This window comes from Psittacula echo (genome assembly GCF_963264785.1).
Source record: "Psittacula echo genome assembly, chromosome: 2".
Taxonomy (NCBI): Eukaryota; Metazoa; Chordata; class Aves; order Psittaciformes; family Psittacidae; genus Psittacula; species Psittacula echo.
The window spans coordinates 52,349,488-52,373,396 of NC_137737.1; the positions used below are offsets into that span (position 1 = coordinate 52,349,488).

At 40.3% G+C, this 23,909-nt stretch overlaps 1 protein-coding gene across 1 annotated transcript in view; it reads right to left on the bottom strand.

Annotated features, from left to right (window-relative positions):
- The window catches only part of DPP6 (dipeptidyl peptidase like 6), a 421,547-nt gene that overhangs the window by 15,958 nt on the left and 381,680 nt on the right, over positions 1-23,909 (bottom strand). Inside the window, exons 15-16 of the mRNA XM_080609810.1 lie at positions 23,545-23,592; positions 21,275-21,393 (exon numbers count right to left, since the gene is read on the bottom strand). Of these exons, the coding sequence (XP_080465936.1) occupies positions 21,275-21,393; positions 23,545-23,592 (167 nt within the window). The remainder of the gene's footprint in view (positions 1-21,274; positions 21,394-23,544; positions 23,593-23,909) is intronic.

Here is a 23,909-nt window from a genome sequence, read left to right on the forward strand (position 1 = left end):
CTATAAGATACTAAGGTGCTTAGGATGCTACAGTGTTTACCACAGGATGCTATAGTCTTCAGCACAGCGTGCTGTAGGATGCTATAGTCCTTAGCATAGTGGTGTGGATTCAACTTCTTATTCAGAAAGTCACCAAGTGGCTGATTGATAGAAACACAGGATGGTACATGAGATTAGGTACATTTTATAGTTATCAGCTTCTTTCTTTCTGGTTTTCAATTATAATTTTCTGACTTGGAGACAGGACACTGGGCAAAGAGGAGCTTCAGTCTGAGCCAGTACAGCCACTTGCATGTTATTACCATACCTGTCTGTAGTTTTTCCAATGAATTTGACAATACTGCTCAGGAAGGTGGAAGAAGCACTGCAATGATGAAATGGTTAATTCTTAGCCTCAAAGATAGTGGTATCTTACTTTTCTTCCCTTTCCCCATAATGTAATATGATGCAACAGCAGCAAGCATGAGCAGCCGAGGAAAGATCATCTGCATGACCAACTAAGCTTCTAACAGCAGGGCCAGAGCGCTCCCATGCTGTGTGTGGGTGAAGATCATAGATCATAGAATCATAGACTTATAGAATTGTTGAGGTTGAAAAAGACCCTCAGGATCACCCATAAACTTACCACTGCCTAATCCACCACTAAACCGTGTCCCTAAGTGACACATCTGCACATCTTTTAGATACCTCTAGGGATTGTGACCCAACCACTTCCCTGGGCAGCCTGTTCCAACACTTGACAACCCTTTTGGTGAAGAAATTTTTCCTAATACCTAATCTAGGCCTCCTTTTGTGCAACTTGAGGCCATTTGCTCTTATTCTATTGCTTGTTACCTGGGAGAAGAGACTGACACCCACATCCCTACAACCTCCTTTCAGGCAGTTCTAGAGAGCAATAAGGTCTCCCCTTAGCCTCCTTTTCTGCAGGCTAAACAACCTCAGTTCCCTCAGCCACTCCTCACAGCAGTTGTGCTTTAGACCCTTCACCAGCTTCATTGCCTTCCCCTGGACCCGCTCCAGCACCTCAGTGTCCTTCTTGTAGTGAGTGACCCAAACCTCAACACAGTATTTGAGGTGCAGCCTCACCAGGCTTCATGGCAGGACATCTCTTGTATATACTGTATTTCCAGTTCAAACTTACCATGTTATGAGGGTGTGCAGCTGGTGTGGATAGCAAAGTTTGGAACTGTCTGTACAAAAGACCCATGGAGGAAAAGTTATTAGAAACCATGATTCCTACTTTCTTGGGCTCCAACAATCTGGTGTCATGCTGCTAGCATTCAGGGGAAAGCTGTCATCAAGCTACATTTAATATCAAACAACCTAATATTTTTTAAGCTTCAAAATTAAGGCAGCTTAAAAAGGCTTGATATCAACTGAGATTCAAGCCCTTTTAAGATGCCTTTAGTCCTCCAGCCTACAAATAAATTGTGAGTGATCACCAGTCCTGTGTCCCAGCAATTTCTGCAGAGCTGGCTGAGAAAAAGCCCCTGAAATGCTGTAACTGACAGTGAGCACACAAATGGCCACAAAAACAGGTTACTGTGGGCTATCCACACTGGTTCAGTAAGAGAAGTAATTTCTTGAGAGCAAGAAAGACTTTAGGGCCATATGATTGTGTCAGTGATTTCCCTGAGCTGCCAAGAAACCACATCCCATTGCATACAATGCAGTGTTTAATGTAGAGCCTACCTATACAGAGAAGAGGAAGAAGAAGGTTTTATTTATAATTAAGCCTGACTTTTGTTTCCTAGTAATTGAGAATTTTCTTCACTAACAATCTGATTCCTTCGTTTGTACCATTTTCTTAGAATGCAGCTAAGTGGGTATATGATGCCCAGAGGAAAACCATGTTTTACTCGCCAGGATTTAACTGAATTTACCTTTCCACTACCAATATACATTGATATGGAGACTGTATTTATTCATAAATCTTCCCTGCTTTTTCCCTTTAGTCCCAGAAGCCAGTCTGCTGGAAATCCAACAAACCTAATAAACATGAGCATGATAAAATCATCACTGAAAATAAAAGAAATCCTCCCAAATGACTTCAATCAGATCCAGAGTGGTCCTTTAATTAACACAAAAATGCCTAAGAAAAAGAAAGGGATGCAGTGCATATAATCCTTTTATTTTCTAATTTATTTTTCCTTTCTGTGTTGGCACTGGAAAACCTGTGAGAAACTACTAAATAAAGAAAAAAGCAAGTATGTAGTTCAGAAAATTCCATGTATTATATATTGTGTTTCTTTAGTCTCTTACCACCTCACTGTCATCTCCCCAAATCAGCATTTTAAAGTGAAGTCCCATACAAAAATATTCAGTTTGAGGTAATGTCAAATAAAAATATTCTAAAATGTGTATCAGTATCCTTGAAAAAGTAGAGTTTTGAGTTGCTCTGTTTTTATTTTCAACAAATGAAGAAAAATAGTAAAGAAAGAAACCTACAGAGCAGAATCATCAGGTTTGTGAGAAAGATTACTCTTTATATTAAATATTCTCAATGATGACATCCAGTTAAACAATGCATTTCATTTGTGACCAGGCTGAAAGTCTGCATTAAGAAGAAAAGTCACTTTTCTAGGAACAACATAAATTGCTTATTTCAATACCAATTTTTAAAGTAAAGCAACCTAGTTAGATGCCAGACTATGGCTTTTAATACACACACATCAAAAGTCTTTCAACACTCGGAAGTTCAGTGTCTAACGCCTGACAGGGACAGAAAGAAAGTCTTGAAATTAGGAAGTGTATATGCATTAGCTGCCTTCCATACTTTATTTTTAAGCCTGTAACGGTGTGACAGTCCCATTACACATGCCATCTGGCAAATGCCATCCACTGTCATTTGTGGATCTGCGAGTGAAACCTAGTTTGTTCAATGAACTGCTGGGAGCTGACAGAAGCAGAGTGAGGACATCCTCTGCTCTGTGTCTCCTCCCTCCAGAGCCCTTCCAAACAGGCTTTGACTGGGACTCCTGAGCCCTGGCACGTTCTGCTGCTTCTGTTCTTTAATCAGCGCTGGTGAGGGCCTGTGACTATCCGTCCCCCTTGGAAACTTTGCAAATACTCTGCCTCTTGCTTACAGAGGTCCTGAGTACATAGGAGCATCAGGTCAGGTTGGATGTAAGCATTTGCTTGTGCTATTTGCACAGTAAACCACAAAAGGCTCCACTTTAAGAAAGTAAAGTAGATACCGAGCTGCTCTGTTCCTGACCATAGAATCATAGAATAGTTAGGGTTGGAAAGGACCTTAAGATCATCAAGTTCCAACCCCCCTGCCATGGGCAGCGACACCTCACACTAAACCATGCCACCCAAGGCTCTGTCCAACCTGGCCTTGAACACCGCCAGGGATGGAGCATTCACAACTTCCCTGGGCAACCCATTCCAGTGCCTCACCACCCTCACAGTAAAGAATTTCTTCCTTAGATCCAATTTAAACTTCCCCTGTTTAAGTTTTAACCCGTTACCCCTTGTCCTGTCACTACAGTCCCTGATGAAGAGTCCATCCCCAGCATCCTTATAAGCCCCCTTCAGATACTGGAAGGCTGCTATGAGGTCTCCATGCAGCCTTCTCTTCTCCAGGCTGAACAGCCCCAACTTTCTCAGCCTGTCTTCATATGGGAGGTGCTCCAGTTCCCTGATCATCCTCGTGGCCCTCCTCTGGACTTGTTCCAACAGTTCCATGTCCTTTTTATGTTGAGGACACCAGAACTGCACACAATACTCCAAGTGAGGTCTCACGAGAGCAGAGTAGAGGGGCAGGATCACCTCCTTCGACCTGCTGGTCACGCTCCTTTTGATGCAGCCCAGGATACGGTTGGCTTTCTGGGCTGCGAGCGCACACTGAAGCCGGCTCATGTTCATTTTCTCATCGACCAACACCCCCAAGTCCTTCTCTGCAGGGCTGCTCTGAATCTCTTCTCTGCCCAACCTGTAGCTGTGCGTGGGATTGCTCTGACCCAGGTGTAGGACCTTGCACTTGGTATGGTTAAACTTCATCAGGTTGGCATCAGCCCACCTCACAAGCGTGTCAAGGTCCCTCTGGATGGCATCCCTTCCCTCCAGGGTATCAACCGAACCACACAGCTTGGTGTCATCGGCAAACTTGCTGAGGGCGCACTCAATCCCACTGTCCATGTCACCGACAAAGATGTTGAACAAGAGCGGTCCCAGCACCGATCCCTGAGGGACACCACTTGTTAACTGGTCTCCAGCCGGACATCGAGCCATTGACCACAGCTCTGATGTGAAAAGGTAAGAGACCCAGCACATACCCTGTAGCTTGGGTGACTGTTCACAAAATCACAGTCAGGCCACAGTCCTGCATGATGAGCAGGTGCTGCTGGTGCTGGATTTCTTTCCTCTACCCCAGCTGCAGAGGGGTATTTACAAGCAGGACTGTGATACAGGTGTGGGACCTGACCCCGCCACCCTTCCAAAACTATTTCGGATGCTGGTTGGCAGTATATGGGCTCTTTAAGCCCTTTATCCCTCTCTGCATCCCTCTGGTAGGAGCAGGACAGGATGTGCTGACGTGCTGTCAGTTGGAACTGCTTCACCTGCTTTGCAGGCTCCACTTCCCTCTCCTTGAGGGGAACTCAAGGAACCAGCTAACTCCAGTAACTTCACAGCAGTTTTAATGCCGCTGCTTTATTTCTAGCTTAAGAGAAAGGAGCAAAACTACTGACAGGAGAACTTCTGTGTATATAGACATACTCTACACATTCCTGGATAGAAGCAAATTTAATAATGCTGCCTAAATCTCTAGTTACAGGAATGAAATCTTCAACTAATATAGCTAAAAGTCTGGCTTTATCATAAGGCCTTTGACTTTAAAAACATTACTGTCATTATGCATGCTAGAAGTAAATTAAGCCATACCACTATAATGAAATGGGCAAATTTATCACGGAGGAAGTACTACCCACTGTGATATAAAAGTGCACAGAAACTCAGTGCCTTAGTATTTTGACAAGAAAAAGCATTGGCAGTGGCTTGCCTTTAATTTTTTAAGCAGCTTTCATTATTATTTCCAAGAGGATTCTGCTTAAACACTACCAGAAAGAAGCAACTCTAGGTATTTTGGTGGTAAGGTGTAGCTTTCCAGAATAAAAATGGAAAATTACACAACTTCGAATAAAATATTTACCAGACATTTGTTTGCAATACTTTTAAGAGAATGTTCTTCAATATTCCTGATGTGTACGTGATTTAAACAGCATAGGGAATTATATCAGTTGCAACTTTAAACTGAAAATAATGTTTCTAAAATTAATTTGAAGTAAAATTTTGAAAATGGTCATAAGTATTTAAAAAAAAATAAAGAAAAAAAGAGGAATTGTCTTATTCTTCTCATCCATATTCTCAAAGGCTTCAATGTGGCAGATAATTTCAGACCAGAAGCTAAATTCACAGTGTGTAAACAATGAAAATTCAAATACTCTCCGCCAGTGCCACCAGCATATCTCTTCAGCACTGATGAATGATTTAAAAGAGCAGCTGCAAGCAATGGGAGCTGAGAGGGTCTGGCTCTGCCCAAGTGAGATAATTGGCAACAGCCATCTCTGTGTACAGATTTCAGATCTCTTTATTTGCTAATCCATGAATTATTTATACGTGCTGCATAAAGTTCATGTGTTGGGGTGATATTATCAGTCTAATAAATAAAGACATGGGGAGTTCTGTGAACCACTGCTTACGATTAAAATATTTTCCCATTTACAGTATTTCCCAGTCTATGCTAGAGACAGATGTTCGTGCCGTTTGCTTCGGCAACCTTGTTGACACAAACATCAAACAGATTTGTGCTGCTATTCACCCTCCCCAAGGCATTTAATTTTTTAATCTAATCTTTACTTCCTCAAATGTAACTTGTCTTGCAAAATCACAGAATCACAGAATCGCAGAATGGTTTGGCTTGGAAACGACCGTAATTAAGATCATCTAGTTCCAACCCCCCCTGCCATGGGCAGAGACGCCTCACACTAGACCATCTCTCTCTTTGCTTTGTTCACTCAGGATTAAAAAAACACTTTTGTTGAGATGTTTTAAACTACAGGTCTGTAACTGTGCCACTGGCAAGTCTTTGCCTATCTTAGCATATCAGAAGCATTCACCATTTTGCCATCATTGGCCTTTTAGGTAAATTCAGCAACACATCTAACTCTCAGGAAAGGGGAAAAAACATTTAACAGTTAAACCACTACACCGGAATACAGAGCCCTCAGGAATGGTAGGAAATAAAAGGGAAAATAACTCTCTTGTTCTCGGGCAATACGTAGGAGTGCACAAACCACACCAATGGTACTGCTTGTTTCTGCCCTGCCTGATACTGGTAATAAATTTCATGCTTACTTTATGGAAAGCAGAAATAAATCTAGTTGTTCTGAGGCAGCTTCAGACAGCAGAGTCTAGAGGGCAAACGAGAAAGAGATTTGTCCTTAATTATACTACACAAAATAGGTCTGATGCATTTTTCAAAAGGTTGCTTGAGTGAATTAGCATGATCAGGACTTCAGTCCATTGTATGGGATTTTAAGAGGCACCTACAAACAGTGGTGCTGGAAGCTGGGCTGACACTAACTGCCTGTCCTATGGTGACTGAATCACAGAAGGACATGGGACCTCCAGGTCTGAGAAGACCCTCCCTTGCTTCTTCAGGTAGTTGTGTATCATAAAAGTATTGACAAACACCCTGTATAACTCTGTTTTTGCTAATTCCCACTTGTGTCTTGCTCTTCTGTTAGGAGCTGCCTTGAAGCTACACTGGCTGTCACTCAATTTGCACCTTTCAGGCTTTGTTTCAACAAGCTGTTTTCTGTTAATCATGAGTATTCCCATTATAGCTAGAGCAGTCATGTGTCCCCAGAGCTCTCATCTAGTAGGATGAACTGGAGTATTTTAGCTCCCTTTTGTAAGACAAAATTTCTTTTCATCTTATTCTTTAATATAAGGCTATTTCACATTTAGTTCCTCCTTCCTGAACAGAAACGAGCAGGACTCTACCCCTGCTACAGAGGGTGTCTTAACTGCTTCTTATGCAATGAAGCTGCTACTTGCCCAGTTCTGTGGAAAACTGTTTGCCTGATCCATCCTAAAAGTGTGCCTTTTCCATGACCACAGCTGGCAGGCATTTTTCAGACATCCAGGGATCAGCACTGCACGGCCAGGCACCCATCTGGTCTTCCAAGGCATTTGTAACTCTTGAGCTTCAAGCAAACAAGACAAATTCTTGCCCTGAGTCACCACGTGACTAATTTTGGTCTTTGTACTATTAATTTCTCCCACTCCAGTCCTGCAAGATGGCCAGCTTCTCAAGTATTTCCCTTTCCTTCTGATGATGCTTATCAGCTTTGTGGCCTTAACAAATTCCATTAGCTGCATCCAGCTTTGGGTTCCCAGGCTGCTGGGGAGCAATCTAAGTAAGGTCATTCCCAAGGCCAGCTCCTAATGAACCCTGCTGCTGATCTCCAATTAGCCTTATATTTCTCTTTATCATAATCTACTGCCTTCTTTCATTTAGCTGGTACTTAACCTTCCCTTACAATTCTTTCACTAATCCCCATCCTCCCCCTCTTAATTAATATCCTCCAATGTGGTATCACATCAAGTGGGCTGAGTGAAAGCATTTCCTTCCTTTCATGAGGTTTTGGCTAAGGTTTTCAAAAGCCATAATGCAGTAATGCACATGGATGGTTCCATAGTGGAACACAGAAAACCTACGACCTTCAAGAAATGTTCGCAGTGCACATTCACCCGTTAGAGTGATAAGATCAGCAGTGAAAAGGAGGTAGGTTAAGAGAATTTGTTTGCAGAGTTCTCAAACCTGATCATGCACCATGACTGTGTACTTGGAGATATAAGTCCCAGAGGTAGGAGGGAGCCACTCCACCTCATGTGGGGATAACTGACTTACCAAAAGGCTGACGTATTTTGTTCTAGTATGCTGCTTCAGATCTATGGTTGGAAGAACGAATTTGAACAGAGAACTCCCCAATACCCAATTCTCTTTCTTTCTCCAATTTCTGTTCTATTTTCTGATATTTCTAATTGAACCCCCCCCTTAACTTAACCCCTTTTAATTTGATTTCAATCCAGACTTTCTGAAAAGAGATGAAAGCAAAAGTTTAACTTTGTCCTCATCTTTTAAATATAATTTTCTTATTGGATGAATATATGCTAATCCTAAGGAAATACCATATGTGGAGGAACATTCATGACATTTTCTGTATTCCCTCCCTATTCTGGAAAGCGTTTGGATAACTTAGGATGCCCAAGGAGGCTGTGCACACTCCATCCTTGGAGGCTTTGAAGATGACTAGTCCTGAGCAAGCTTGTCTGACATCTTCTCTGACACTACTTAGAACAGGAGGTTGTACTACAGACATCCTAAGGCTCCTTCCAACCTGAATTCTCCTATGATTCTCTGATTTTATGATTAAAAAGTATCATAAATGACAGTGATGTCATGATGGAGAGACTCTGCAGCCAAGTTCTGGTAGAGCTTTGGAAGGGGAGGAAAAGCGTTGCAGTCCATGTTACTCCTTCCAGCTTCTCTAGTAAACATACAGCTGGTATATTCAAGCGAAAATGATATTTCTTAGTAATCACAGCATGAAAGAAAATACACTTTTCTCAGTGCCATTCACAACTCATTAACACTGACAGAATAAAACCCCACTGCATATTCTGAGTTCATTCAATTAAAAGCTTATTATAAATTGATATAATCTTAATTGATTCTTTTCCATAAGTAAAATTCTCTTACAACAAAATAATGATATCCTAGCTAGTTAAGTGATAACTGGTGATGGATATTAACTTAAAAACAGAAACAAACAAACAACAAAAAACCCAGAACAACTACCAAATGTAAATAACATTGCTTCACATTGTCTAGTCGTTAAGCTGTTTTCCTCTCAGTTCTCAGGTTTTAATATATCTTTCATGTACTGACTGCATTAATAAGGGACTAAACAAGTATCATGCAAAGAGAAAACAAAGGCCACCAATAAACCTTACAGCTGGTCCAGCTGGCAAACAAGGTGAAAGAAGCAGTTTTCCTTAGAGGAAGCTCTAAATCTTGCAGGATGGTAACATCTGTACTATCCACAGCAGAATAATGAGTTCAACCAAGGTCACTCATATAGCTGGAAATAATGCACATGCACCCTAGTCTCAACATGCAGGAGGCCATTGCCTGATTTGTGAAGCTTCATTATCTGAAGCATTGGAGGAAGCCTGTTGTCATGGTCATTTGTCTCCTCTGAGTGAAGTTCAGATAAAATTTTATATGTACAGAATGACCAAATGACAAGAACTCTGGCTGCAAGCAGATGATAGATCATCCTCCTCTGGGCAATGTCAGACAGCTCATATTTAGAAACAAGAATCAAAATGAAAATGGGATCAAGACATGTAAAAGGAAGGAAAGTAGTGCTTTATAGAATGAAGTAATTTTCAAGGGGATAGCAGTTTCGCTTTCATACCACAATCTTTTTTTTTTTTTTTTTCATGCACTGGAAATTACAGGTGTTTTCTATTAATTTTATTATTAAATATTTATGCATATTTTTCCCCATTTATACATGCCACCAAGTATTTATGGGTACTTTACACTGCATTAAAGTTGTATAACAATACAGTAAAATATTTTATAACACAAATGAATGGCCTACTAAAAGGAAGACAAAATGTGACTGGAACATCTACAAAAGCCAGCATTTTAATTAATCTCAGACTACTTTAATAACTATCTTGTTAAGAGCTGATACTAAAGAAGTTATCTTTCAAATTCCAAACTACTAATAGCATCCTCTTTCTTCCTGGAGAAAAAGTTTTGTACCTTCTGGTTGTGTAAAAGGGATTTTTCATCCCAGCCTGCTATTTTGAAGTCATGAAGGAGTGAGAATGACAGAATGAGCACTCCCCATCCTGCCTTTACCCATGGGATTTCTGACCCATGAACTGCGCACAAAGGAGTTGAAATGCAAGAGCCAACCTCGGCTGTTAAGTAAGAAAGGGAGTCAAGTGAATACAAATGTGAATTATATAGTAATTATAATATAAATAGGACCCAGAGATTAAGTCTGTGCATGCTTTCAAACAGCAGAAACTAATTTAAGCTTCATAAGCCTCAGGAAAAGTTCCAAAAGGTCACAGTTTGCCTGGAAGCACTAATTACAGCCTTCCCCTACTGGGTATACAAAAACTCAAGCGTTGCCATAATCATCCTTGTATAGGAAACCATTCTGGTCACAACAGATAACAGCCACCCAGTGACCTAATATGTGAGCAACCACTGGGAATGCCTTCCAGGCATAAGCAGGGCTGCTGTGCTCATTTAGCATGCATTTAGTATGCGGCTGGGTAGGAGCCTGCACACTGTTGGGTCACGCCTGGTTCTTGGAGGCTGTTATCACATTGCAAGACATTTAGCTGCACTTCATTGTCTCCATGTTTCCTACGCATCTTGGATTTTGTTAGCCAGATATTTTGGCTAGGATGTGTAGCTTATGTGGTAGCACAAGGATAGCACATTCTTGTGGGCTGCCTGTCCTGCTCTACCCAGAAAGACATCATGTTCAGACCCCTACAGCACAGTGTCAAGCACTTGCTTTCCACTCCTTAATGTAGACCCCAGATTCAGGACAAGGATAGCTCAGATGGTTCAGAGGATTTGAACCCCCATGAGCTGCACATAAGGCAATAAATAGCAAACCTTTCTGCTGAAGCATATTATAAACACTTGCTGTGATAGAAAACAACATAAATCTGGGCCACCAGATGAAAACTGTAATTTATTTTTGAATAATAGAGAATATAAATGCCACTCTGCTCCAGGGTGCAGTCATCAGATGGCCTATAACATACTCCCAAATCATCACTCTATGGTTCTCTAAAAAATTTAAGCTAGTATTGTCCACTTCCATCTCCACCTTGGCCATTTGGTCTCACCCCAGCATTTCCCACTCCCTTGCATGATCAGGAATGTTTGTACAATCATCCAGCAAAACACCAGAACAGCTTCTAGAACTGATCACAGCAGAAAAGGGAAGTTATAGTTAATTTTCATTCAGTTCAGTTCCTGTTCCCAGCTCAGGGTAAGCCTATTCACGGCACAGGTAGCAGATTGCTGAAAAAGCCCTCAAACTGGACAGAGGATGGACACTCTTTCAATGGCAGCACTGACTTTGTTTTCTAGTTCTTGTAGACATACAGTGCTGTGGTCCTCCAAGGTGTACTGATGAAAAATACAGTAAGGTGCTTTATAGAGAGTTATTGCATTTCACAGCAAAGCAAGATAAGGTAAGGACAGCAGGTAGAAACCACCTTTCCCTGAGCCTCCTTCTGGTCAGCCTCCTGGGAGCTATTGCTTATAGTGCCTGCAGTAAGGAAAGTATTTGAAGTTGGCTCTCAGCTTTGACTGAGGTCTTCAGAGCTACTGATATGGCTGCGCTGAGGTGTGGAAGTAGCTGGTGCATACCCCATTAGTAAAATCCAGGAAGTAACCACACACATTTGTGTAAACCAGGGGGTGCCTATTGTGCTTCTCTATCCATAGGTTTGGTTAATAGAACTTGGTTAATGGAACTCCTTTTCAGTGCTAGTAGTCGTTTCAGCATTTAATGAAGCCTCTTCAGACTACTTCAATTACATCATTTAGATTGGATATAAGGAAGAAATTCTTTACTGTTAGGGTGATGAGGCACTGGAATGGGGTGCCCAGGGAGGTTGTGAATGCTCCATCCCTGGCGGTGTTCAAGGCCAGGTTGGATGAGGCCTTGGGTGACATGGTTTAGTGTGAGGTGTCCCTGCCCATGGCAGAGGGGGTTGGAACTTGATGATCTTAAGGGTCCTTTCCAACCCTAACTATTCTATGATTCTATGATTTATTATGAACCTTGCCAAAGGTTAACTGAATTGCTCAGCTCTGTCCCTTTCAGCAGGACCAACTGCACTTAGGCAGCATTTACCTGAATTTCAGTAAGAACTGCATCTCTAAGATGCTTTGCCATTACCAGGATCAATAGATTTTATTAGCTGACAAGTTCATACTAAACTCACATGCTTCAGATGTATTGCCAGGCAGCAGGCTTTCTACATAACTAAGTTTAAGTCAGGATTAAATGTAGGTATTTCCCCTCTGTGCATTTAATGTTTGTTTCAGGCCTTGGAGTAAGATATTGTCACCCACAGCAGCAAGCTTTCCCCAGATGTCTGCCAGAGATGCCCCAAACCATGTGGAGTGGTCACCTGGAGAAGTAAAATAGGAATTTCAGCTTCTTCTCTCTCAAAGACAAGAAAATGACTTTCTACCATTTTAACCTGGGTGTTACTGACAGAAAACACTCCTGTGTTGCTTGACAAGCACTTTTTTTCCCTGTTCAAATCCTTCTTAGATGATCAATACTTCCATACCACTCACAGGGAGCAAATTTCTCACACACATACACATCGAAGGACCCTCCAAATCAAAAAAGCTGCTAGATGACATTCCCCCTCACAGCTGCATTGTGCCTCCTAACACACTCACAGTGCAGTAAAATCATATAATACATAATGATGCGCTTCTAGCCAAAATGGGTTATTATGTTTTTCATAACTGTTTTACTGTTTCTGTAACTCAAAATTCAATCCCTCATTCAAGAGATTGTTCCCTATCTCTAAAGGCACTGAAGGATGCTGCAGTGGCATGAGAGGCTGGTCTTGCTGAAGTCCCATCCTGCAACATGCCAAGGGGCTCTTCTGCTGCTCTGGGTTCCTCCAGCTACCGCTGCGGCTGGTGGGAGTTAAGAGCATTCAGCACCTGGGAGGACTGGCCCTGCGCTTATTAAGGCCTGTGATGTAATTACAGACTAGTTATTGAATTGCCATTGAGACGAAACATCTTGTGGTGCTGTGAGCTAACAGCAAACGTGTACAGCCATGGCTTGTTAACTCTTTGCTCCGGAGTAATTTAATCATTTCACATGCTGCTTTTGTTACAGGAGTGCTCTCCTGCATACTAATAGTTGGGTTTCTGCTAGGAAGGTTTCTGTGCAGTGAACAGATTGAAGATTCACTGAATCTTTCAAAACCACTCTGGTAATTTATCCATCTATGCCCCTTATTGTCACTGCATATCTGAGCATTGCAGTCAGTAATGGATTTATTTTCATAACACCTCTAGAAAGCTGGAATTACAAGATATGCTTGAGTCCTCTAAAGGAGCTTGTGACAGAGAAAAAGAAATCAAACCCATGTGTCTTAAGCTGCATTTTGCGGCTAGTTAGGATTTCTTGGACCACTGTTACTAAACATGTCTTTGAACTCTCCATGTCTAAATACAGGCCAACAAATTAAAACAAGTATTATAAACCCCACCTGTTTGTAAAGTATATGTATCATAGGTGTCCACATTCAACTCAGGATTTAGAGAATCTAACAATATTACATAAGTAACATGATTATTTTGTTACAGAAATGGAAAAAGGAAAGAAATTCACCTACTTCTTGCCAATATATTTGCCTAAATACTGAGTTGCTTTATAGTCCATAAGTATCCAGGGAAGAGCTAAGCTGCATACTTTCATTATTGCTTGTACTGATGTTTACCTGAGCATAACAGCTACTAAGAACAATCTGGTGCCAGGAATGCTGCTGAGGAGACTGTGATATGCAAGATGTCTATGTGACATGTAAGGTAATACATAAGCAATGCATTCAGGTTTTGTGGACAAAATGTTGCTTTATGAACTTGTACTTTCTGAATGGTAGACACCCTAAAATTGACTTATGGCTCATGGCATTTGCTTGTCCATAGTTAGTATAAAACCCCCCTGTCTCCAGATTTTCCATTGCTTTCCAGGGATGGTAGGTCTGGCTCAAATGGCACAGGTTAAAAGGTCTGATTAAATGAAGGAACAGAGAAAGATGTATAAAGAGGTTCATTATTCTCCTGCCTGAAGGCATGAACCAACCTCTTATTGCAGGAGCAGAGCAGACATGTCTCTGATGGGTACATTATTGCAAAAATCCTGAAGTGGGTAATTAAGCACCATCCACCGATGGAGACAGGTTACAGAGCTAGACGCATTTCTGTTCTATTCCAGTAGCCAATGGTGCTTTTCCTTGGAGGGCTGTCTTGCAATATGAGGAAAAAAATGGGGGTCATGATACTTGACTCAAGATGTGGCCACAGGCGAACCACTAATTCTCACTGTACTACTGCTCCCCACTTGGTGAAAGCATGAGAATGATCATCTGGGGAAAGGTTGCAAAGGGCTTTAGGTATCTTTCCGTAACTCAAATGAAACAATTACTGCAGTACTTATTTTGCCAGCAATAAGATTTCTACTTCCTCTTCCCTGTATCCTGCTAAATCTCATAAAGAATTATCCTGAGATGTTAAATAATAGTAAGCTCTTCCTGTTCAAAGAGACATAGATGTACAAATTACTGCCAATAATGGCTTTGTGATGATCCCACGGCCACCTCATATTAATGGAGAAACTGAAGCAAAATGTGATTTGACACTTGTGGTGAAAGACAAATGTCATGATCTTCTTTACTGAGGCAGAAAGGATTAAGACACTTTTATTCAGAACATAAGCTCGTAACAGTAGAAGCCCCTGGGTTTTTTTGTGGTGAATATTACAGACAAAAATTTCTCATAAGTGATATGCTAGAACTAGTACATTTTTGTGAAGATAAGTGTTGATTAAAGCTCATTCCTCTGGGACTTTATGGGATTTTCAGGGAAAAAAGTTCCCCAAACTCAGCATTAAAGAAAGTGTAGATTAAACTGACTGAATCAATAAGAAAACAGGCAAAATAAAACGTTACTTTGTTACAGTGAAATTCATCAAAAAATCCAAGCACTTTACTGGTTTTAATTTAGCTTCTCTTTGGAGACCATTCAAGCCTACCCAAATCAGCTGGTAATCCCATGACAGAATAATACTAGGAGATTTTCTCAAAAAAGACGAAGTCTTTATGCAATAATAGCACCTAAATATAGCCACAGTGCTAGAAATAATGCCAAGATTTTCAAGTTTAATCATATTTTTAAAGAAAAATTCATGGGTTTTATGTCCCTGAGCTGATCTATACCAATGGCAATGGTGCTGGATGCTGCCCTTTCAAAGGATGTTCCCACCCACCCAGCTCTTGGCTGAGCTTATCCCAAGCTGTACAGCACTATGCAGCATACAAGGCAGCATTAATGACCCAGTTTTCTCATTTTTCCAACCACCTCCAGCTTCCTTTAAACGTTCTTTTGCACAGGAGTGCTGGCTAGTGGGTTTTAGTAAAAAGACCTTGCCACATTATTAGAAGAAAGCAGGAGAGGTGCTAGTTAGGAATCACTGAGTGGGTTTAGAGAGATTGCAGTGATCAAGGACATGAGCCCTGTTTTGAATCCTGGTTCCAACAAGCATAAATGATGAGCTGATGCGTTCTCCTAAAACAGCCCTCATTATAAATTAGTGATTTCACTTAACATCTTTTGTAGCTTAGACTCATGCACACTAAGAATTTCTGTATATGGGGCATTTTTCAGAAGTGTTACCATACACTTCAGACTTGTATCATCTGTGTGGGCAGGAGTTTGTGCTGTGACCACATCAGAGGACATAAAAATCTAGATAGGTAAAACAATTGCAAACCATGGTTTAGACCTTTCCATACTACAAGGCTGAACCTTGCTAAATCATGTTCTGGACTCCATGGTGTTAAAATGCGATTAAAAGTGAGGTGAAGACAACCTGCCGCAAAAAAAGAGGCCAGATGATTTGATAAAATTTGGTAGTGACAGTCTTTTCTGAGTCCAACAAAAATCTGGAAAGTAAAAGAAAAGTACTTTACAATGCTCAGATTAAACACAATAAGTGGAAGCAGCAAGTAATGCTCCGCAGTGTTCTCATGTCCAGATGGTGTTTCCATATTCCAACAAGAGGGAGGAAAGAAGATAATTAAATTCTCAAGAAACACTTTGAGGAGCTGATAAGTTTCAAGCTAAATGCTGCCTCTATAAAGAACAAACTTGCAGCACTTGTTTTTAAAACCCATAAATATACAGTCAGAATGTATTATATGCACAATGGTATGAGGAACTTGACTCAGATTATCAGTAATTTGGTTCTGTTGCTTCTTCAGTAGCATCAACCACTTTCAAAGGAGATCTTTAAATTGCAAAGTTTTCCTACTGTGTCCTTTTGCACCACTTGTTCTCTGTTTATGGGACTGACCAGGACTTTATCTGGTGGCACATAAGCACTATAAATCCTCTTTTTAAAGATTTCCCAGGCATCATTCAGCGCTGAAGGGCCAGGAGCATAGCTACAGAGCTGTTGTTATTGCTCCTGGCTCAGAGGACATACCTGGGGAAAAGCAGACGTAAACCCAGATAAATCCCTTTCCTGTTGGTTCTTTAGGTATTTTATCAAACACAGCTCAGTTACAACATATTATTTTGTTCTAATTCTACAAAATCACCGACTAGAAAAGGCAGAAATGACTTCATTCCTGTTACCTGTGATTACTGATCTGCAGCATCTAGGCAAGGCTACTAATAACCACAGTGCTAAGACAGGACATCCAAATCAGGATAATACTGCCTCATTTTTGTTAGAAGAGTGTTTTTCTTTCTCCAAAGAGAGAGACATCTTTAAAGTCATTTGACCTGCTCAATACTGACAGTAAAGACTATCAGTCAGCTACAAACACAGGTTCCAACAGAGATAATCTTCAAAGAGCTAGGATAAACTGTAGTGATTTTGTGGCATTTTGATCAAAACAACCTTACTGTTTCTGGAAAAGAAGGAAGGACTTGAGACCTCTAGAAGAAGATAGTGTTCCCAGTTCTGTTACACTGGTGGCTTTTCTCAAAGTGAAAGCTGATTTTTCTCAAACTGGTCAATGAATGAAAGGATAATATGCAGTCTACGGGCAAAGGCACTTCTCTATCACCAGTCATCGTGCAAGCATGAGACAATAGTTTTCTCTTAGTCCTCATTACAGTCTTCTCTCCTCTGTGTAACTACCAATTTTCTTTGTGTCATCCCTAAAAAATGATTAATCCCTTCCTGATCATGTATGATTACTGGGAGCTTTAATTAGCAGGCTGGTAGGAATTCCATGAACAACACTCCCCTTATAATTTTCATCATATATTAAATGGCATTAATTGCATTAATGTATGCAGGTGCCAGAGGTCTTCCTTTCTATTCCTCTTGTCTGAGCTCGAAAGCATTAACCCTTTGTGGGGAACCATACAACTCTGCAAGTGTATTGAGCTGGTCAAGATCAGCTTATAGCTGAGGTCAGTTGATGGAGACTGAACAACTAATGTAAAGGATGCTACGATGCCACTGTCTGTAATAGCAGGGACTTGAACTATGGGATCCAGAAAATCTTCGCCAGTTCTGACAAACTTCACAGATTTTTAATGAGAGTGAAGGCACTGTATGCAAACCTGCCACATAGAGTGTCAGAGTACATCTTAGCCTGCAACAGAAATGGCTAATATTCTCTCTTCCCTCAAGAAAAACCTCAGTAGGACTCAAGTTTTGATAGTGATGGCAGAATACACTTGGGATTGAGGGAAGGAGTCATTGAAGACAACATACATCTGTTTAAAATGGAAATACTAAAGCACTACACAGCTCACTATAGTGTTAGTTGTTGATAAGGCTTCATCCTTTTGAGGAGAAGGAGCCATCACCTAAAAATGATCCTCAGTGCTTTACTGGCTCAGTGTCATTCAGCCTTGCGCTGTGCATGTCTGAGCCCCACTAAAGAAACAGGAATAAATTTCTTTCCACAGCCAAAACCTGTATTTTCTTACCCTTTTCTACATGCAATTGATTTTTACATCCTATCCGAGAGGAGAAAATCCCAACCTCAATTAAATTTATTTACAAAGTAGCAAAACCTGTCCATCCAGATCTTCTTTCTGTTTTTCTTAGAATCACTGGCAGTTCCTATGCTGGTTTATGAGAAGAGGCAGAAGGGTAAGCCCATATTTTATGATAAAAATGACAATAGGAGTGACCTTGCTGCAGCACACACTGCTTTTTCAACAGTGTCTAGAGGAGATAATCTAACAGTAGTCTGCAAGGCATCATGTTTCCTTAGATCCTGCAACAATAATTCAATCATGAGCATATAAAATTAGATGAAAAATAAGGTAACTAGCCTTCTGGGACTGAGTGGTTGCAATAAATATTGCCTCCTGACACAAGAATTACATTGTCCTCTTGAATGAGAGGTTACCTTTTATTATATCGTACTTCTCCCATTTCAGTCTGTGCCAGGTAGCACTGCTGTTAAGCATAGTCTGCAGGACAGCAAAAAATCCTGTAAGATAATTACACGCTGCCCCTAAGGTACCAAAGCAGTGAGTAGAAAACTTCCAACTCTTAACCTTCGGGATTTATCTTTTTTTAACTAAAGATATATTTTTTTCCCTTTTCATTGCCTTTCATTTAAATATCACAGAGTACTTTATAAGCATCAGTTGCTTAATCAAATCTTACAAACCTTGCCATCCATTTTAGAGAAGTTAAGCTGAGCCACAGTTGTGTCTGTGTTTCTAAACTCAGTGAAGTTTGCAACTGAAGGTCACAGGCTAGTTAGCAAAGAGGGATAGAGTGAAATTGAGGTATGGTGGAAGTTATTGTCTAAGTGTCATGGTCTGACATAAAGTCATATGCAAGTCACGCTACGAACACACTTCTGTAGGCAGTCACAGAGTACACAGCAAGACCTGGTGCTTTTATACGATGTAGATAGAGAAGAAAGTACCAAACAGCAGTAGGTAGTCTGCCACTCTCCAGTCATTAACATCTACTCCAACTATGATTTGGTGGGCGAAGCAGATGTTGGAACTCTTGGCATAAGCCCTTGGGTAACAGATGTTCGTAAGTAAATACAGCTCTGGTGGGCTGGTGCTGCTCTACCTGCTTGACCAACTGCAGGGTAAGGAGGTGTATCCTCATTCAAATAACTTTTCCATCTATTTGTTATATGTGTATATGAATAAATACGATTTCCTGCTTATCAAAAAGATGCTAGATTATGACTGCTTATAAGCAATAAAATAATACCCTGGGAAAGTGAGGCAAGGCCAAGCTCTAGCTAAGCACACCTGCGGAGCTGTGGAAAAAGAAGTCTTCTATTAGTGGATCCAAGTGATTTTCCACCAAACCACAACAGCTCTACCCTGGCTGTATGCCCAAAGTCTGACAGGATAGGTACTTTTACCCAGAAGTCTGCACTTCAGCCAGAACAGATGTTTTCACTGACCTCAACCTCATGAGGTATACCGGGAACCAAAGAGAGTTGCCTCTGCTGTAAATGTACCAAAGCAGATACCTGAAGTTAGATGCATCCTACTCAAAAAAAGCTAAAAAGAAACGTTCCTGTAAATTGCCTGAAAGCAAAGAAGTTGAAAGTCTCATTTTCAGTTATGTAAATAAGGAATAACTCCACCAAATATAATGGACTGGTATTTTTATAAAATCACTGAAAATGGAAATCCTAGCAAGATCTCTCTATTTGCTCATGGATGTGTATTTTGCAAAGGTAGTAGAATGGAGGCATTGACATAAGCTCCATAGTTCAAGCTGGACTGTATTTGTGCTACACTGAGATTACAGTTCGAGAATTTAGTCCTGTATAATGAAAATTCAGACAAAGATACATTCAGCAACACCAGATCTGTAAACAGATCTAACTTTAATGACCTTATAACGGAGGTCTTGTTTACAACAGCTAAAAATCTGGCCCACAGCTTGTTATGCAAAATCATTATCTAGTGTACTTGTATTAATGTGCACACTAACAAAAACTCACTAATCTCTTCAGGTATCACTGCAGGTTTTTGTGAATAAGATACAATGCAATCCAAATATATCACCTCCTAACTGCTGATAAGACTCTATAGAAATTTTAATCTTGTTATTCACAATGCTTCTAATCACCTTGGTGCAAAGAAGAGGATACTGTCTCTGGTAGCTACTAACACCTTTTCTTCATATGAAAACAAGAAGAAAAATATACAGGGCTTTTCTCTATGAGAGAAAAAAAACTTCATAAGCATAATAACACAACAAAACTGAACATTTATTGGGAAATGACACTTCTCTGCATATGTCTGCAATAACTATAGATTCAGAGATACACAGGTAGTCCATTAAGTTAATTAGTCCATTTTACAGTTAGTGCTACCTCTCTGTATTGTATTGCTGGATATTTTTTAGAATATCTATAAATGCACCCCACATACCATTCATCTTCTTGGGACAGAACATGTCTTTGCAAATTTCCATGTCCAGACGTTTTGCTTAGTATTGTGTTAACCATTCTCCTTTTCCAATCTACTTTGATTATCCTGGTTATATCCCATTTTACCATTTCAAATATTTCTTTATCCTTCTGTTCATCACAAAAAGTTACTGGCACCAATGAATACTTGACAGTCAGAGAAGAGGCAGTCCAGACATTCCAAACAGACCACTGATGTTCAGTGAGACACTACTTAGTTGCTTAATGACAGCACACACTCTTCTTTGTCACACACATTTGTTTTCTATTGAGCTGATGAAAATAAGGCATTTCCTGCTTGTTAATGCTTTGCAATACTTGTTTTAGAGGGCAGGCAGGCATTTGGGCAGCTTCAGTCATAGTGAACTGATGTGTATGTACTGTGTGTGCAATTTAGGATAATTAAATAGAACTAAATTACATAGAATTAAATGCTATGGAGTTCTTCATTTAGTTTTAACAGCTGGAGAAAGCTGATTTTTGTGACTTTTTTTGAACATTCTCTATTCTTAGGCTTTTGGATACTATAAGGCATTTTCAACACAGAAAATCTCTGTTGGACCTGTAGATTACTCCATGTTAAGTCAAATTTATGATGAAAGAGCAGTGAAAAACTAGATATTCTGCACTTGCATTGTACATTAGTTAGCTTTCTGCAAAATGCCATGATCTTGGCAAACTGTCTTTTCATTGTAACTTTGCATGCCCCTGTTCACAGTACTGGTACGAGTTGATGCATTTGGACCGCAGTCCCAGCCACCCACAGTTAATCCCAGCTTGCTGTCTTCTCGCTCACAAACTTTCTGATGTTTTATGTCGTCTAGATTTTACTTGTACTTTAACATAAGGATGCTTTGCCAGTCTTTCAAAGCTGCCCACAGGTACACAGGATATCTGAGATATCAATGCTGACTCTAAATCCTGTCCTTAGGCACAACTGCAATAACAAAACCCACCATACCTTCACATGTCAGTAGGAAGTATTCCAGGTTGTGACTGAAGGAAGCACTGAAATAAGTACAGTTTTCAATCAGGTCACAAGACAGACACCGCCTGTTGAAGTTCCCATTTGTGCTTGCACTGAAAAAGTTAATACAAGTCCATGAAGGTCACTGAGCAAATGTTATCTGGAAGTAACATTACTTAAACCTTCCTGTCATTAGAACAAGAACATAAATATAATGCATCCAGCATTAGAAAGAGAATAAGCATTTCCATTTGGTTGAGCTTAAATCGCGGTAATGGCTCTTTTTTTTTCTTTTGCCTGAAAGGAGAACATATAACAGGATACTGATGTCTTTTTGTTTTGCAAGGTCAGGTGGTTATGAAGGAAGGTATAGTTTTTAGAAGAAACTAGTGGTTGAAATTCCACAGGAGGAAGTCACAATTTGGAGAACGAAGGCATGAAACAATGGAGCAGTATTTCTACACCTACTTACATTATAACAGACAACAAAGAGCTGGAATTGCTTTCTTTAAGTTTCTTACTGGTTGTCACACTGGTCTGATTCCCTAGCAGCTGCCTCAGAGGCCAGAGCCCTTTTTTGGGGTCTAAATAGTTGCTCTTATAACATCCAGGTGGAAAGGAAAGATTACACTTCAGGACTCATTTTTTAAGAAGGTAATGTGGTGTGTCCATACGCTCAGAAGTGTTTTGTAAGAACCTACTATGTATCGAAGAATGAATTACAGATTATTAGCAAATATCATTAAATAGCATTTTGCATTGTCATAGCATTTTGAAACTTCAAAATGCTTCAAAAATATTAACTAATGGATCTTTCCAGCATCACTGTAAAGCAGATGAGTGGTTTTTTGCTGACATTTCAAGGTAGGAGATGAGGCTGAGCACATTGTTTAGGGCCACAAAGGCTGACCTGAGTAGCTCTTGGATTCTTGTTTAGGCTCAGATCATGATTTAAATACAATTTGAAGCTACTTAAATGAGACACAAAAAGGGGACACCCCCCCCCCCCCCAAACAGATCTTCATCTGATATAAGCTGTCAGAGCTTCAGTGGAGCTCTGTCAATGTCCATACGCCAAGGTTGCTGCTGAGCTGATGCCCTTGGGCTGGGACAAGAGACAGCTGGAACTACCCAGCACAGGAAATCAAATACCTGCAGTGAGGCCAAGATCACTGTGTAATCAAAGCAAGGTCAAGGACGTTGACATTTTGGGCATCCCTTTCCCTGTTGCCTATGTGGGGAGGTGAGATTAATGAGGCATCAGGGTGAGCTGCATGCCAAGATGGGCGAAGGGTTGGAAGCACTTTGACTCATGGCAGCAGCTCTTGACTGGCTGTGTCTGGACACAGCTTTGAAAATGAGATTTTCTTATTTGAATAGAAATGAATGGTCAATATACTTTTCATTATTTTTTTTTCTTAAGAAAATAAACACCAAGCTGAGCTACTCTCAAAAAAACATGGAACCAAACAGACATAGAGGTCTCAAAAGGAAAAATTATTCAACTACAGGTGATTTAGTTCATTCTAGTTTCCTTCCCACTGAGGAAAAAAGGGATGACATCATGTTAGAGACGGAAAACGTACTGACTGTCCCTTATCAACTGATGCTATCACCAGCTCTGCCCTTCGATGAAGATGCTGCAATAACAGCAGAGTGATTGAGAAGAAAAACAGGACAATTGGAATAATGATTCCAAAATGAACATTTAAAAGTCCTCCCCTTTGTAATCTACTCGCACAATACTTCCCTATAGCTACACTACCAACAGCTTCCTATAAACCTACCTTTTAATCATCATACAGTTAGGGAGGACACTAAAGGGATTGTGAAAAACATTTGCAAACATAACATATTGTTATTTCTTTTCAAGATCATGAAGACCCAAAGTGCGATCAAATTTCCGTGAAAACTGCTATCTGAAAGTATAGAACCAGTTTCTACCATTAGTTTATGTAATTCTGAATTCTTTCAAGTGTTAAGCAGTTCTGTTGGAAAGTTTTGTGACAGTTTATCAATCTTGGTACCAATTTAAAATTTGCATTAAAATGAAAAATTGCTAATGTAAAACATTTCCAAATGTCAAGCATTTTGTTCACTATTGTTATGCCGTTCTGCCTATTCCAGTGACACATTGCAAGATCTTGCAATGCCATTAAAGACAAACATGTAAGAATCCGTTTCTATTGGAATTGCTTATGTAATGATTCATGTAAAATTGAAAAAATGGGAAATTCTGTATGTGAAGTTATTAAAGCCCATACCTGTATAAGTGTCGCCTCCTTGGCAAATCTTCTGTGCTGTGGAAATAACTGGGGGGAAAAAAATCCAAAAGGCAAGTGTATAATTAAAAAGATATTTTATATTATCTTATACAACATGTTCCTTTAAATCACCATTTTCCTGATCTTGTAAAGGCAGAGAAAGTTTAAGCTGAATTAGAAAAAACATAGACGGGGACACAGAGGCTCAAGCAAGGACATTGTAGGCTGCACTGCAGTTAAAACAAGCATGGGAATTTCTGGGTCATAGGCAGCAGATCAAAAAGGATCAAGGGATTAAGTGAAAGGCCTTCACATTTTTACCTCAAGATTTCTGGCTCAGAATTTCCTGTAAATACCTTTCTTTT